Source organism: Polychytrium aggregatum (assembly GCF_025602895.1).
Source record: "Polychytrium aggregatum strain JEL109 chromosome Unknown BJ171scaffold_2, whole genome shotgun sequence".
NCBI lineage: Eukaryota > Fungi > Chytridiomycota > Chytridiomycetes > Polychytriales > Polychytrium > Polychytrium aggregatum.
Genome location: NW_026516204.1, coordinates 1,319,498 through 1,334,608, shown reverse-complemented (window position 1 = coordinate 1,334,608; position 15,111 = coordinate 1,319,498). Strand labels below are relative to the sequence as shown.

General features: G+C 59.8%; 2 protein-coding genes across 2 annotated transcripts; both read right to left on the bottom strand.

Moving 5' to 3' along the window:
* Positions 1-4,226: 4,226 nt before the first annotated feature.
* Positions 4,227-6,929, bottom strand: BJ171DRAFT_118591 (magnesium transporter NIPA-domain-containing protein). The gene is made up of 5 exons (XM_053105526.1): positions 6,510-6,929; positions 6,126-6,216; positions 5,712-5,872; positions 5,363-5,506; positions 4,227-5,136 (listed from the first exon to the last, which is right to left on the bottom strand). Exons 1-5 carry the CDS (start codon positions 6,778-6,780, stop codon positions 4,358-4,360), a joined length of 1,446 nt encoding a protein of 481 aa, XP_052971570.1. The 5' UTR covers positions 6,781-6,929; the 3' UTR covers positions 4,227-4,357.
* A 2,918-nt stretch (positions 6,930-9,847) lies between these two features.
* BJ171DRAFT_577102 (uncharacterized protein) lies at positions 9,848-12,779 on the bottom strand (the record flags this gene model as incomplete). Its single annotated transcript, XM_053113788.1, has 3 exons — positions 9,848-11,002; positions 11,464-11,727; positions 11,967-12,779. 3 exons carry the CDS (start codon positions 12,777-12,779, stop codon positions 9,848-9,850), a joined length of 2,232 nt encoding a protein of 743 aa, XP_052971569.1.
* Between the last annotated feature and the right edge of the window lie 2,332 nt (positions 12,780-15,111).

The following is a 15,111-nucleotide window of genomic DNA, read 5'->3' as shown; positions in this document are numbered from 1 at the left end:
TCGCCGCCCGACTCGTCGCTGTCGTCCTATCCGAGCCCTGCACATGGCATTACCGACTTGGCTCCCGTCCAGAAGCGGAGCCCCTCGCTCGAGTCGCTCGAATGCCTTCCCAAGGTCCATCCGCAGATCCCCCGCCTGGTATTCTCGCAGCACTCGCCCCCTCGGCCTTCGGTCGCTTCGTCGGTGCATGTCCAGCCCAACTCAAGGACTTGGTGCCCTTCCAGCTGGTCGGAAGCCAACGTCCGTGTTGCAGCATGCGGCCCACATTTTGCTCCTTCAGCGCATGTTGCTCCTTCGGCACACACTGCCCATCCGGCGCATGTTGCTCCTCCCGCACATTCTGCCCATTCTATCCCCCCGGCGCACCCCACCCACGCCGGTCCTCTGACGCCCTCCCCTCCCCCCATCAACACCAATCCAACCATGCATGCCTCCCAGGCACAGCACGCCATCTCTGAGACTCCGCTGGTATCGGCCCCGGGAACCGCTCCTCTGCAGGCGCCGCATGCCCCCCTCCACACTGCTTCCAACCATCCGCACGGATCTGTTTCGGCAATGGTTCATCGCCCTTACAATTACATTTGGCCGGCCCAGCCGCAACGAGCCTCAGCCTACTCGGCTGGGATCCCGTCGTCGCAGCGGTCTGTTTCTCCGCAGCCCACCTATCACTATCGCCCTCGAACTGCCTATGGCGACGTGAGCTCTCCTCCCGAGGCCGCCTCCATCCAGTACCCGTTCTTCTCGGCATCCTCGGAGAGTCCCCGAAACGAAAGCATCCGGACAAGCGCCTCTCATCCAGCGGCTTTTGCTGCACAGCCGCCATTGGACTCGTTTAGCTACCAAAACGTGTACACCTCGTCTCCGCATGCTCGCGGCTACCCTTTCGCTCACGAGCAAACCTTCGCCCGTGAGTGGCCTTACGATCGCGAGCGTTGTCATCCGGGCCTGCCGCCCCCCACGATCAAGTCCGAGCAGAACCTTGCCTCGTCGCTGGACAGCCTGAGCTCGGTGCCATCCGATACCATGCCCTCGTCGTCGCTGTCCATCGCTTCCACGGATCCGTTCATGATGATGCCCAAGCCTTTTGCCGTTCCAACCCCTCGCAACAGCGCATTCTCGCAGACCGTCCCAGCAACAATCGCGCTTGCCTCTGCCGCCATTGCTGCCACGGCACACAATCCCTCGACGCTGCCGTACTTGACGCATGCGGACCAGCTGCAGCACAATCGACAATTACCGCCCTTCAGCAGCTTCCCAAGGACAATGGCCCGCAGCCCGTCACTCCTGACACAGACTTAGCTGCGGCAGCAGAGAGAGCAAAGCTTGTGTTTGTTGTGTTTGTGTTTGTGTATATACTTGAGCATGATTTCTCGCCGCTTCTCACGCTTTTCGGTGTATCCTTTTCCATCCTTCACTCTTCTCCTTCAATTCATACTGCTCTTGTCCACCCCTCCCAACCTTCACTCGCTCCCTCTGACTGACGGCCAACCTGATTTTACATATCACCACACTCTTGGAGTATCCGCCTCACTGTGCACGGTTTAGTGACCGAATGCGACGCTCTCAACCCCGCTGAGGCCCTTGCGAGAGCAAACAGGCGTGCGGACTGCAACTGTCTCTTGCATCGTCCTACATTTCTCACGCACACACACATCCATATTGACATTCGCATGTGTACTTGATGTGATCATACGCTCTGCATTCTCCCAGCCTCCCCTCTCCTCACTCGGACATCCTGCACACCCACCCTGTTTCCTCACTTGTTCTGACGGACGCATCTCCGTTGCCCTGGGTTATTGGGAATTGCTACTTCTTATACTCTCATTACTATTCAAATCGCCTTTTATGTCTATCTCCTGCCGTTTCTCTTTTCCCTTCTGCGTTCAAATTGTGGTCGGCCCTGACAAGCTACAGCAAGACGAGACGGGCGGGAGGCAGAGAGTACCACACCTTGTATTTATGGGCCAGTTCGCTCATATTTTCCAAGCCCATGAATACACATGTTCATTCGTCACTGAACTGATCCATCTGCGCTGTGAAATGGGAGGTGTGGTATTGACTCGAAAGAGAAACGAGCGACCACATGGTGCTCTGCAGTATTTTCGATAATCCCATAATCACCGATACCATCACCTCCGTCCGCCATCGCCATTGCAGCCAACCCAGCCGCCCTGGGCAGAATCGTCATACGTCCCTCCGGCCGCTCGCAGGCCAGACAGGCATTCGCGCTTCTTTGGTTGGAAAGCAGGGGCGGCGAGATTGCGGCCCAGTTTGGAGGTGGAGCCGGGCGGAGTGTGGAGCGAATGGGAGGAAAGGGGAGTGAGACGGAGGTGGAGGCAGGAGGCGGGCAGGCGGGGGGGGGTAAAGGCTCGATTCGGGCCTCAGGATCAGGCCCAAGCCCAGAGTTTTGCCGAGCCAGAGAGGGGAGAAACGTATCAAGGGATAGCTGCGGCGGAGGCAGTGACGACAATGTCGGCGGCTATGGTAGCAGCAGCGGCGCGCAAAAGCGGCGGATTTCGTCTCAGCATTGTTTCCGGCGCCGGGATCAGATTCGTTGTGATCGCATGCCCCCCAACCTCTCCCCCTCCCCCCCATCTCTCTAACCCATGGTCATGCACAGATGCTGCTCGTGATTGCGGCTCATGACCGGCTCATGATCTCGACCATGACTCATGGTGACAGGGCGCGTGCCGGATCCCGATGCCAGCCTGCCCGCAGCGTCCTCATGCGACTGCACATGCATCCTCATGCGGCTGCTTGTGTTTTCTCATGTGACAACTTGTGCTCTCCCATGCGACTGCTCCAGAGGCTCGCGCTCGTTTATTTCACCCAAGGGTCTGTCGATGCCCCCCTCCCGCCAGAGCCACTCTCACCACCTCCGGCATCTACGACCCCATTGCCAGAGTTGGTCATCGGGTCCCTTTGAAGCAGTGCTGCTTCATTTCGAGCCGGCCAGTTCTCTCCCCAATCTCTCCCTCCCTCCGTCTGCTCCGCTCATACTCGTAACCGTCAGCTCCGCAGCGCACCACTTCACTCCGCTCCACTCCACTTTCGCTTCGGATCCGGATTCAAACACCGAAGCAGGTGAAGGGTGAGAAAGGATGGAACCAAAGCAAGCTTGGGCAGGGCAAGATCGGTGTCGGAGACAAACGGAGAACATCGGGTGGGCGGATGGATAGACGGAGGACTGAAAGCAGCGACGGGCTGCCCCCCCCTCTCTGTCATCTCCCCTCCACCAGTCCCCCCCCCTCGCCTCCGGCCTTGCCATCTGCCCTTTTCCTCCCCACGGATGAAAGCGGCTTTTGGATCAGGACAAGACAGCGCGGCGGCAAAAAAACGAATCGACGTGAAATGACGCCAATGACGCCAGGGATCACTCCGTCGGGGACACCTGTTTCCCACAAGATCGAGGTGCTATGATCGACTGAATGATGTGACAGATCGTGAAAAATCGTCATGGATCGATGCGCTCTGAAATGTACTGCTTGATTTGTCGTCATGAAACCCATACGCGCGGCAGTAGAGGAAAGTGGGGAAGAGAAGCCGCGATGCCGCCCGGGTTGATCTCGTTGGCTTGTCCTGGACCGCCACATGGCCCGTTCCGCTCTGTCAGAATGCCGCAAGGAGCGCCAAGCAGTGCGACTGTTCGTTTCGCTCTGGGAGCACACCCCCCCCCGTCCGTCAACACCTCCAGTCCATGGCCGCTGATCGGGACCGGCATAGTGTATTGAATATATCGACAGGGCGTGCTTTACAAGTCTATTACGGGAAGTGAGAGAGAGGCAAAGAAAAGACAGGGCCCGTCGGAAAACCGACAAAGTGGAGACAACCAAAACACTGCCATCTATTCAGTGCGCGCTTGAGGAGAGGGAAACGAAAGAGAGAGGAGAGAGGGGAGAGAGGAGAGAGGAGAGAGCAAGGGATGGGAGTAAGTCTAGTGGTAGAACAGGCAGTATCGTTGTGGAGGACGCTGTGTGGGAAGAATCAGTGCTGGGGCATTGACAAGGATGGCCAAAACATAGGACTGAGTCACGAAAGCATTATGCTTGGAAGGAGCGGGTGGGATCGGCAATGTTCGAGAGGGGAAGGCGTTTGAGCATGGAAGGCGAGAGTGTGTGCGGGGATCGAAACCCGAAACTCGAACTCGAAACTCGAGGATCGAAGCTCGAGGATCGAAGCTCGAGATTCAAGGCCCTGGAGTTGAGAGTATTTTTTTTTGGTGTTCGTGTTTCAAAAAGCTCAAAGAGGCCCACAGACATGACAGGGAAACGATATGATGGAAACAGGGACTTTGACGCAGTCGATGCCCCAGCCAGGGCCTTACGAGCTTGCTGTAAACCGGCTCAGTTACCGTCGTCTACTTTTGGACGGGATCCGAGTCAATCGAGGGCGCTGCAGAGGGTACGCTTCGGATGTGAACGTATGCCGGGGCCGGGCGGGACGGATCCCGCGACAGGAACTGGAGGGCGTTCGAGACATTCGAGGCCACATGTGCGGCCGAGGCAGAGACGTGTCGTCGGAGTGTGGTCAGAGTCGCTATCGGCGCCGACCCAGACGCAGGTGTGTTGGGCTGGGGCAGCGGTGGGTGGATCTCGGCAAGGGCCACGCCCTCATCTGGGCCGCCCGCCGGCTTGGGGCTCGTCCGGCTACCGATGATGATCGAGTCGAGGGAATCCGCCGGCCCCACTCCTTCGGTTTCTTCCGGCGGCTTGTTGGGGGTGATCACCACGACCCCGGGCTCATCGAGGTTTTCCTGCGGCTGCGCCTCGCCCGGCGGCTCGGCCGTTAACCGAGTCAGGGCGCTCATCTTGGTAAGTTTCAGACTGTACTGGAACAGCAGGGCCACGCCGCCGACGATCACCAGGAAGCCGCAGATGATGCTGATCGAGCTGATCGGGTCGGTCACCTGGAAGCCAAAAAGGATGATCGAGGCTACCAAGGTCGCGGTCGTGAAGAAAACATAGTACACGGGCGTCACGATCGCGGTCGAAAACAGATTCAGGGCTTTGTTTAGGTAGTTGATTTGGACGCATATCGTGAAGGCTATGAAGGCAATTAGGAGGTACAGGGGCCACCGCAGGAACTGGTTGTCGTCTGTCCAATGCGCAGCAGTGTAGACCAGCGCAGCTCCGAATCCTGAACGAGCAACGGCGAGGAGATGGGTGAGATGGGGGCTGTTGACGGCGGGAGGGGGGGGGAAAGTACTGGGAATTTTGCATCCGAGGGTAATGGCGCAGCTGGTGGCTGTCGATTAGACAGCTTGGACACGACTGCAAGCGAGGCCGGGTGCGCCCACCGAGGCACGGAGGCCAATTACATTTACCACCCCTGAAATCGGGAGGGAGGGAAAGGGTTCACCAACCTTGGCAGCTCAGCACCAGGAACGAGCCAACGAACGAGCAGATGGAAATGTAGACGATCGGATGCTTGTCGCCGTACTTGGGCGCCAGGATGAATATTAGGTACAGGATCGCACCTGTACACAGGACACTGTATACGATAAACCCTGGATGCAAAGCGACCAGACCGCGGAGAGCAAATGCAAGTATGAGAAAGAGACATCGATGGCCACCGGGGGTCAAGGGCATTGTCCGCGGGAACTCGGCGCGCAACGGTCCAAGCAACGAGAGGCCGGATCGCGGGTGGTGGAGAGAGACAGAGAGAGAGAGAGAGAGAGAGAGAGAGAGAGCGCCCTGCAGCATCCTCCCTACCTGGCCGCAAAACGTATCCAAAAAAGTCATCGACGCCCTTGGTCGTGTTCGATTTGGGTGCGTGCAAGACGATGATGGTAGCGCCAACGACGCACTGCGCACAGCCGATCTTGCCCGAGAAATTCAGGCGCTCCTTCAGGAAGATGGATGACAGGATGGCGCTGCAAGCAAAGCAAGCGAGTGGGTGTGGGAACAGAGAGTTAGCGGCCTGGAGCACAGCGCATCCGGGGACAGCCATCCAACAAGAGCGGAACAAGGCTAAAAACGAACTGAGAGCGAGTCTGATGGCCAGATAAACCCGAGCTGCCCATCGACGTGTTCAGAGGGGCGCAATCCGAGCGGCAGCATCGAAAGCCACGAGCAAAGCCACGTAAGACTCGCTATTCGACAGCGACTGGGGGTCGAGCAATTTACCTGATCACCACGCTCAGCGCACCCAGCGGGGTGACCATGATGGCGGGTGTGAACGCATAGGCACCGAAATTTGCAACCTCGCCGAGCCCCACTGGATGGCCGGTCGGTTGCATGAGCGAGGAGGGACGGGGTCGGAGGTGAGTGGAGGGTCAAACGAGACGGGTTGGTAAAGAAATGGAAGCAGAGACGGGTTTAACAAATGGGCTCTGGCAGACAACCGAAATCGGAGGCATCACGAGTTGATGCGGATAGAGCAATCAAATCGCACGGCAAGCAAGTCGAGGAAATGCGCGTTATCCAGATAAGCGGGGACAGGGCAGTCGTCCACATCGATACTCGGACGACAAAGCCAAAAGTCAAAGGAGAGAAAAGAAGGACACTCACTTAAAATCATGCCCGTCCACCACATTCCGTTTTTCAGATAGGCATGGCCTACGCCAGCCTCGTGGCCGAGGGCGTTGGTGTCGAGGAGTCCCTTCTTCTTGAAGATGAAACTGCTGCCGATGAAGAGCCCCGAGGTCAGGGCGAGGATGATGCCCACGGCGGTATACCACGACGGCTGATTTGCTGTGACGTCGGTTGTGATCGTGTCGTTTGTGGCAGTTAGATAGAACGGCCGTAAGGCGCCAAAGTGGGAGAGGGTTACGACGGACATGGTAGACCAGATGCTCTAGCACGCTTGATTCGGAAAGGTTGCTGCGGTGGGTTTCTTTCTTGTTGGCGAGACTGTTTCTTCTGCTCTATTCTGCTGGTGCTCCCGATGAGTTCTTGTGGGAGAGGGGAGGGTGGGAAGGAGCGTGCGGCGAGGGCCGGACGCGAGCAGTGGCGATCAGAACGATGGGAATGTGAGGGATTCCTGATGGACGAAAGATCACTTGCGTTAGATCGAGGACACGGAATAGACGGGTTTGGGCCGAGTAAAGGGTGATATAAATTCAATCAGAAAGCGAATCGCGATGGGAGGGGAAATGGATTGAGATGGCCAGTTGTGGTGATGCCAGCTCCGGCCCGGCTGCGAAGCGACGTGGAATGAGGGCAAGGCAACCAGCCGGAAGGAGCAGGATAGCGGGCAGAGGCAGAAGATGAAGAAGATGAAGAAAGGCAGAGGGCGGGGACGAGCTAGGTATGGATACATCCAAGGGCTACGAATCTCGGGGAGGAGGAGGGAAGGAAGGAGGCGGGTCGCGGTTGGGCACCGGACTCTTCAGAGATATACGGTACGGTGGCGATACGGTACTGACTCTGAATGTCCCCTGAGCGAGCATAGCCAAATACACGCCGAAGCCGGGGGCAGCCCACGTCCCGACCGATGCCAACCGATAGACGCAAAGGGATGCAGTAGATGCACGGTGACGACCGAGACCATTGCAATTCGTCGCGGAGAAAAAGGACAAAACCAAATGAGAGGGGGCTCACCGATACAATCAAGGCTTTGGGCAGCAGAGGTGGTGGTGCTGCCGAGCCAGAAAAAGGTGGTTGTGGGGGAGTGTGATGGAGAGCAACGGAGAAAGGGAGGAGACGGGCCTGGAGCAAATGGACAGGCAGGCAGAGGCAGAAACCGCAAGACTGAACAGGAACAGAGCAACGGCGGCGGCGGCGGCGGGGCCGGGAGTGCCCATCAACAGGCAGAGTGTGTCCGAGTTAGACAGCAACTCGCCCTCCTCTCACATCATACAGGCGCCATGTTGGGGGGCCTCCCTCTGTACTTACAGCAATCACGGCTGGATTTTGCGAGCCTTTTTTTTTTTTGGAGGGAAAAGCACCTCTTGATTCTGTTTGGATGTACAGGCTATACGATGGCCTGGACCTAGTAAAGGATCGTGTCGGAAGTGTATCCAACCCGCCAGCCAGGATCCTCGAGACCAACCCAGGAAGGGACTGTGATCACGCAAGGACGGGCGACACAGGAAGACGGAGTCAGGAGCGACGGAGGAAGCGAGCACGTCGGGCTGCAGCAGTGCAGCGACGGGACCAAGGCAGCTCGTGAGGGGAGGTGAGGGGAGGGGACGACGGCGACCAGGAGCAGGAATGCTGCGACAGCCTTGGAGGAGCCAGCCAAGGTTCGGGAGGCAGCGAGATTAAAAATCGCCAAGACAAAGGAAAAAACGGGCTGGGACGGCGGCGTCCGAGCGCAGGCGGTGTTGAGGCGATCGAGACGGGGGGAGCAGGAAGAAGAGTCGGCAGGGACAGGCCGAGGGAGGGAGGGAGGGAGGGAGGGAGAGGACGGGGCGGCAGATGCCTCTGGAGACGGATGTCCTTGGGCGGTGTTGGTCCTGCAGCGCAGGAAACAGGACGAGGATCGGCACAGGCGAACCGTTTCCAGTTCGAGCGAGGATGAGGCCGGGCCGAGAACGCCGCAACGACCAGCGAGACGCAGGCGAGGCCGCGCGAATGCCGGCAGCAGACGAGGGCGATTTCCCATTGGGACAGTGGCCGTCGGCCGAGCGATGAGAGGCGCTTGTGTGCTTGTTGGACAGAGCCGCCGTCCAAAAGCAGTCGGCTGCGTGCAGATGCTGCTGCCGAGTGGCCTTGTGGGGGTGTTCTGCTGAGGGCTGAGCCTGTTAGTGTGGGTGGTGGTTTTGCGGCCGGCAGAGGACGGGGACAGCCATGGGCCGTTGCCGGTGTGCTGGCCGGCCAACAGACATGTCCCGACCCAAGACAACGGCGTGCGACGATCGGCCGGGACAGCGCGTGGGATGTGCGTGCTGGGCAGCGCTGGTGCAACAAGGGCAGCAAGGCGATGGGGACCCGTTGCCTTGGCGATACGGGACAGCGAGATGCCGAAAATGCAGCGGATGCGACTGGTGCAACAGGCAGGCAAGCAAGACGATACGGGACTCAGAGGGCGGGCCGGCAATTCGCATGCCGACTGTCTGCAATGCCTGGGGACGCTCTTCACATGCAACCTTGACAATGAACGCGTGGGATCAAGAAGGACCCGTGGGATGATTCAGAGACCAGCACCCGTTTCATGCGGACTGACGACCGAGCAGAGGCAGTCGATCCGAGGAGTGGGCAATTCCGCCGGCAACTGAACTGGACCGAGGCCAAGACAGTCCGAGGCAGTGCAGTCGCAAACCGCGGGCCGATCTCAAGGAAAGAAAAGCTGTATTTTGTTTGAGCGCCGTTGACAACGAGCAATCATGTCGAATACACGGACCAGAGCAGAAACAACGGGCCTGGGAAGGAGAGGGGCGTCGAAGAGTCAGTGGTAACGACTTTGTCGGGAAGGATCAGATCAAGTCTTGGAAGAGAAAGAACGACAGACAGACAGACAGACAGAGGCATGGACAGACGGACGCATGGACAGACTGACAGAACGAGGGGAGAAGTAGAAGCGCGAGCAGAGCCATCATCGGCAGGCAGCGCGGGCCGGGAGTGCAGCCGATCTGCCGGATGATAGACGGGAAGAGTCATAGATGATATGCCAAAGGACGACGAGGGGAGTGGCGGCGCAGAGAGAACTGTACAAGGTTGCGGGAGGCCATCCGCCCCAAGCGCTTGCTTTCCTCCAAACGGAGGGCAGAAAGGCCATAAATAACAGAGACCCCGGCGCAGGAGGGGGGGCATGAAGCACACTGGTCAATGCTCGACACAGCCGAGGCAGGTCGGCGAAAGAACAGGGCCGGGAGGATTGATAGAGCAACGGAGGTGGACTTTGACCAGTGTCGACAACATGTCCTCGACCCATGCGAGCGCACACGGCTTGGTGCCCCCCCCCGCTAGATTCTGCCGAGTTTGCCATGGAGCGAAGCTTGGCCCAGAAGCATCGCAATCTCCTGGCTGCGGTCGATCGTCTTCTTGGACTTGCTGCTCTTCGAGACGCTGTCGGACCGGCCAAGCTCGCTGCCGGATCCGCGGCCGACCGTCTGCGCCGACGGATTGGCGTCGCTCAGGCTCTGCAGGAGCTTCTTGCGTCGCTGTATCGAGCCCTTGAGCAGCGGCGAGGGCGGATGGAAGTTGTACGACTGGTCGTTGCCGCTGCCGCTGCCGCTGCCACTACCGCTGCTTCCGTTGCTGACAGCCGAATAGGAGCTGCTGCCGACAGCACTGCCGCTGCCACTGCCGCCACGGCCGATGCTGACCTCCATCAGGGCATTGGTGACCTTGGTCAGCGTTGGCGAAATGTACTTTGGCGGCGGCGACTTTGGCGGAGACATGGGCGGGATCGGAGAGAGCACGACGCTCGAGCGATCGTACACGGGCCGGCTGCCGTCGCGCTTCGAGTCCGACACGACGCTGGGAGCCGCCGAGATCGGCATCGGCGGCAGCATTCCAAACATGCCCGTGAGGGTAAAAGTCGAGCCCGAAAACAGCCCAAAGGTTCGTTTGTTGGTCGGGGTGGCCGAGCGGGGGCCCGAAGGCGGTGTCGGCGTCGCGCTGCCGCGGCCATCCTGCTCCGGCGACGCAGAGTGCGGTCGAGTCGATCGCTTCAGATTCGATCCGTGGATCTGCAGGCCAGAGTCCAAGACAGCCCCAGAGAGGCGCTGGTATTGCGACGACCGGTCGTGTGGGGGCGACGTTCCGGGCGCCGGCGACGACGACATTTTCCGATTCCAGACACCGCTGCCGTTGCTGTGGTAGTGGAGCGGGCTTGACGGAATCGGCTGCCCTCCGTACGAGCCGACATAGCTGTTGACGGCCGACTGGCCGTCCGATCCGGTGTTGCAGTACGACAGGAGCGAGGGATCCAGCGAGCCCTTGCGCTGCGGCTCGACCGGGCGGTCGGAAATCGAGGCAGCATTGCTGCGAGTCTTGGCCACGGCAGGTGGATTGGAGTACGTGGGCGTGATGGGAGGAGGAGCGTCCTGGGGCTGCGATGATGAGAAGCTCTTTGACTTGCCCCTCGGGTTGTAGGCTGCCTGGGATGGCGGGTACTGTTTGGCGGACCAGTACAAGAAAGTTGATGGTGGAGAGCAGACGAGTAGAGTGTGCGAAACAAGAGTATAACCGATTTCCCAGGCGATCGTCGGCAAGGTAGACACAGTGGCAGTAAAACGCAGTATCGAGACGTTCCGTGCGGCAATATGATGTGCCATGCCGTGGAACGATGAGAGACGCGCCGGCATTGAGAGGTAGCAAGTAGGTATTCGTTGGGACAGGACAGGGCAGGGCAGGGCAGGGCAGGACAGGACAGGACAGGACAGGACAGGACAGGACAGGACAGGACAGGACAGGACAGGACAGGACAGGACAGGACAGGACAGAGCGACGAGAGCAGTAATAGTTAGCACCGGGGAGCGAGGGAGAGTCGAATCAAGTGGTGCGAGCAGACACGGTGCAAGAGCGACAAGAGCGACAAGAGCGACAAGAGATCCAGCTCCGGCGAGTCATGTACCTGGAAGGGAGCAGCATCGCCCTCGCCCTCGCCTTCGCGGGCAGACTTTGGCTTGGCCTCGACCGGGGTCGTGGGGGTCATGGTGGTCTTGAAGACCTGGGCGTTGACAATGGTAGCGGTTTGCAGATTGAGGGGAGGCCGCGAGCCCATGGATTTGGATCGCTGCGGCTTGACCGACTCGGTTATGGTTGGGCGGCGGGTGATGGCGGTGCCGCGGGTGATGGGAGTCTCTTCGCTCGGAGGCAGGGCAGTGACGGGCTTTGCCTGGTGCGAGATACAAAAACAGCCACGATTGTCAGAGCACTGATGCAGGGAGGATCGAAGTCCCCGGTGGGACGGACGAGTTGCAACGATGCGATGCAACATGTACAACCAACAGCAGAGGCACAAGTCAAGTGAAGAGGCCGTGAACATCCAGCTCGCCGTCGCGGCGCCGACCTCGCCCAACAGCCCTGCCCTGCCGACCTCGCCCAACGCAGTCCTGTCCTGTTCTGCCGACTCACCCAGAGCCTGGCCACCGAGTGGATGTACTTGTAAAACTCCTCATATTCGGTATTGTGGAGATGGAGCTTGTAGTCGACGCAGGACAGAAACTCAAACTCCAGAGTGTTGAGCGTTTCGACTGGCAGCTTTGTGATCTTGGCCCAGGTCGAGTTGGCATAGACGTTGTCGGCCAGACACTTTTGCGACGTCATCAGCGCGATGCAAAAGAGGTAGCCCTCCGAGCCTGGCGACGAGGCGTATTCGCTCAGCTCGACGATGCGCGCAATCAGCTTCAGAGCCGCAACGACCATGGGCAGCGGAATGGCCTTGGAGGTCGCCTTGAGGGCCCGATGGATGAGCTGCAGTGAGCAGTAGAACGAGTCTCGGAACTCGCTGTACTTGGGATCGGTCGTAAAGGGGGCCGACAGTCGCTGGGAGAAGGGGAGATCCCGAGGAAGCCGGTCGAGGAATAGGTAGACGATGGTGCACACGAACTCGGAGAACTGCAGCTCCTGGGTCTCGATGGGCACGGTGGCAGCAGCCGCGGCCGCAGCCGGGTCGGCAGACGAGCCTGATGCTGGGAAGCCAGCGAGACCGGCGCCATCGTCATTTGAAGCGGCCGAGGGGTTGTGGGTATGGGATGTGGATTCAGACTGGAATTTCTTGAGATCATTGATCGAGGTCGAGTACAGCGAGGCAGTGGTGGCCGTGGTTGCGGCAGAGAGCAGAGGCGACGAGCCGGACGATGTCAACGAGTGTTTCGAAGTGTGAGGCTGGATCGGGGCCGGGTGCTTGTGGGCTGGCCGAGGCGACGATTGCTGAACAGTCATCATGCTGGGCAGCTGTGGCCGAGGGGATAGAGTCAAAGGCAGGGAGCAGAAAGAAAGCCGAGAGAGCTCTCGGGTTGGACTTGATGCAATCCGCTACCAGAGGGCAGGGCAGGGCAGGGCAGAGTGGAAGAGAGGCACGGATAGATGGATGCCACAGGCAGCGAGCCGGTCTGGACAAAGACAGGAAAGAGAGCCGTGGCAGCAGCGACCAAGTCGAGTCGATGGGTCTGAAGGGGCCGGGCAGGTAGCCTAAGAGCTTGAGGTTGGCTGGGGTTGGGTTGGCGGATCGACAAGCGAAAGCGAGCTGCAATTGGCACTGACCAGCGGATGAAGATGGCGGCCGGTGCAGAGAGGGGAGGGAAAGGGCTCAGTCAAGAGCAGGAGGGAAGGGGAGAAAGAGAAAGGGCTCTTATAAAGGTACAGGTCGAGAAGGAGAAAGAGAGGAAGTGGATCAGATGGCTGCGGGTAGGATCAGAAGGTCAACGACGGGGGACGATCCGGCGCCAGAAGGAGAGGTGATGCGGGAGCAGGAGGACGGGGTGCTGATGCAGGAAACGGAGATCATGGAATGGGATCGCAGCGAGGGCGACGGGAAGAAGGACGGCAGCGGCTGATGCTGTCGAGACCACCGGAGCGAGGGCGATTCGCAGGTGGGCCGCGGTAACAAGAAGGCCCCGGCGACGAGCAAGCAGGGAGGCGCACGAGCACGCAGGACGGCTGGCGGCGGCGGCGGCTGGGAGACTGCAAGATGGAATCCAAGAGGAGAATCCCGACGACGAGCTGGGAGTGGCCGTGGCGATAGCGAGCCTTGCTGTCGAGGACGGGGGCAAGCAGACGACCGGGCTGGGGGATTGGGTCGATGGCGGCCGAGAGGGCGATGGAGGCAAAGCGGCAGCAGATGGCCGGCTCGTGCAGGCGAAGAGACAGGCGGAACTCGGATGGGAACGGCGACGGGAACGGCAGCAGGAATGGGAGTGGGATGTCAAAGGCGAATGAGATGCGACGAGGGGGGGGGCAAAGGAGAGACCGTGTGCAACCCGAGGACAAATGACCACCGGGTGTATGCGGCGACAAGAGACCGGGCGACCTGGGAACGAAGCCGCGGACGACGGCGGATGCTGATGTCGCAGTGGTGTGCGAATATCACAAGTGGTGTGTGCAAATATCACAAGTGGTGTATGGGAATATCGCAAGCGGTGTATGGGAATATCGCAAGCGGTGTATGGGAATATCGCAAGTGGTGTATGTGAATATCGCAAGTGGTGTATGGGAATATCGCACGTAATAATGCAGCGGAACGCAAGCGGTGAGCAAGTGCCGCACTTTCACCCGTGTTTGCCTCACAGTCCCACTCGACGCTGCGCAACATCTCCAGAACGGCCCCTTGACCAGCACCAGCAGGGCAGCAGGCGCGCAAATGAAGGCCGCGCCGCAGGTCATCTGCCCTGGCCGATCGCACCACCCAAGGGCATCGCCCGGCCGATTACGGGTGGCGCTCTCGAGGCCTTGTGTGCAGATGCTGGCGAACGACAAGGCGGGCGCCAGCAGCGCTGTCGGTGTCGGCGTCGATGTCGGCAGCGGGCAGCATCGATACAGACCAAGGCGGGGCGTCTGCTGCTGAGCGGGTCAGAGGGGCTGGTGGGACTGCCCAGCAGAGCGCCGCAGAACCACAGCCTGAGCATTCACGGCCTGAGCATTCACGGCCTCAACACCCACAACTCGAGCATTCAACTCGGACTGCTCAGTCCGCAGTGCAACCTCCGTGCGACATCCATGTGACACGGTCGCGCACATCCTGCAGGATCCGCCCACAGACACTGTGTCGTTGCGCGTCACCAATGTCGCACACACGCGCTCGGCGTCAAGGCTGTGCGCCGGAATCCAGCCATGTGTCCCTCGGCGCGTCGCGCTTTGGTCCATCCTGCCGCCACCGGTGCTCTCTGGCCAAGGTCCATGGGCACAGGAGCCATTGGCGGCAGCAGAGCCCCACACACCAGCGATGCTGTGGGAGAGCGAGTCCGATATCGCTGTCGCCATCTGCTCAGACGCACTCGGCCGATGAGATACCGAGGAAGCGACCTGGCCAGCTCGCCCGTTCTGGGGCGAGCGAATGATGTGATCGACGCTTCTCAGTGCCCCCACAAAGCTTCCTCGCTCACAAGGATCTCGCGTTGGCGCCACCGGCACACCGCCGCGCCAGCCAGTCCTTCCGGAATCTTGAGCACCCGCCTGGGGCCGATCGAATGGCCGCCCCAATTTGATCCGGTGTGCCTGCTGGTGGCACACGCGGTTGTCCGCGGCGGCCAAGGTGGGAGAGCAACGAACCCCTTGCCAT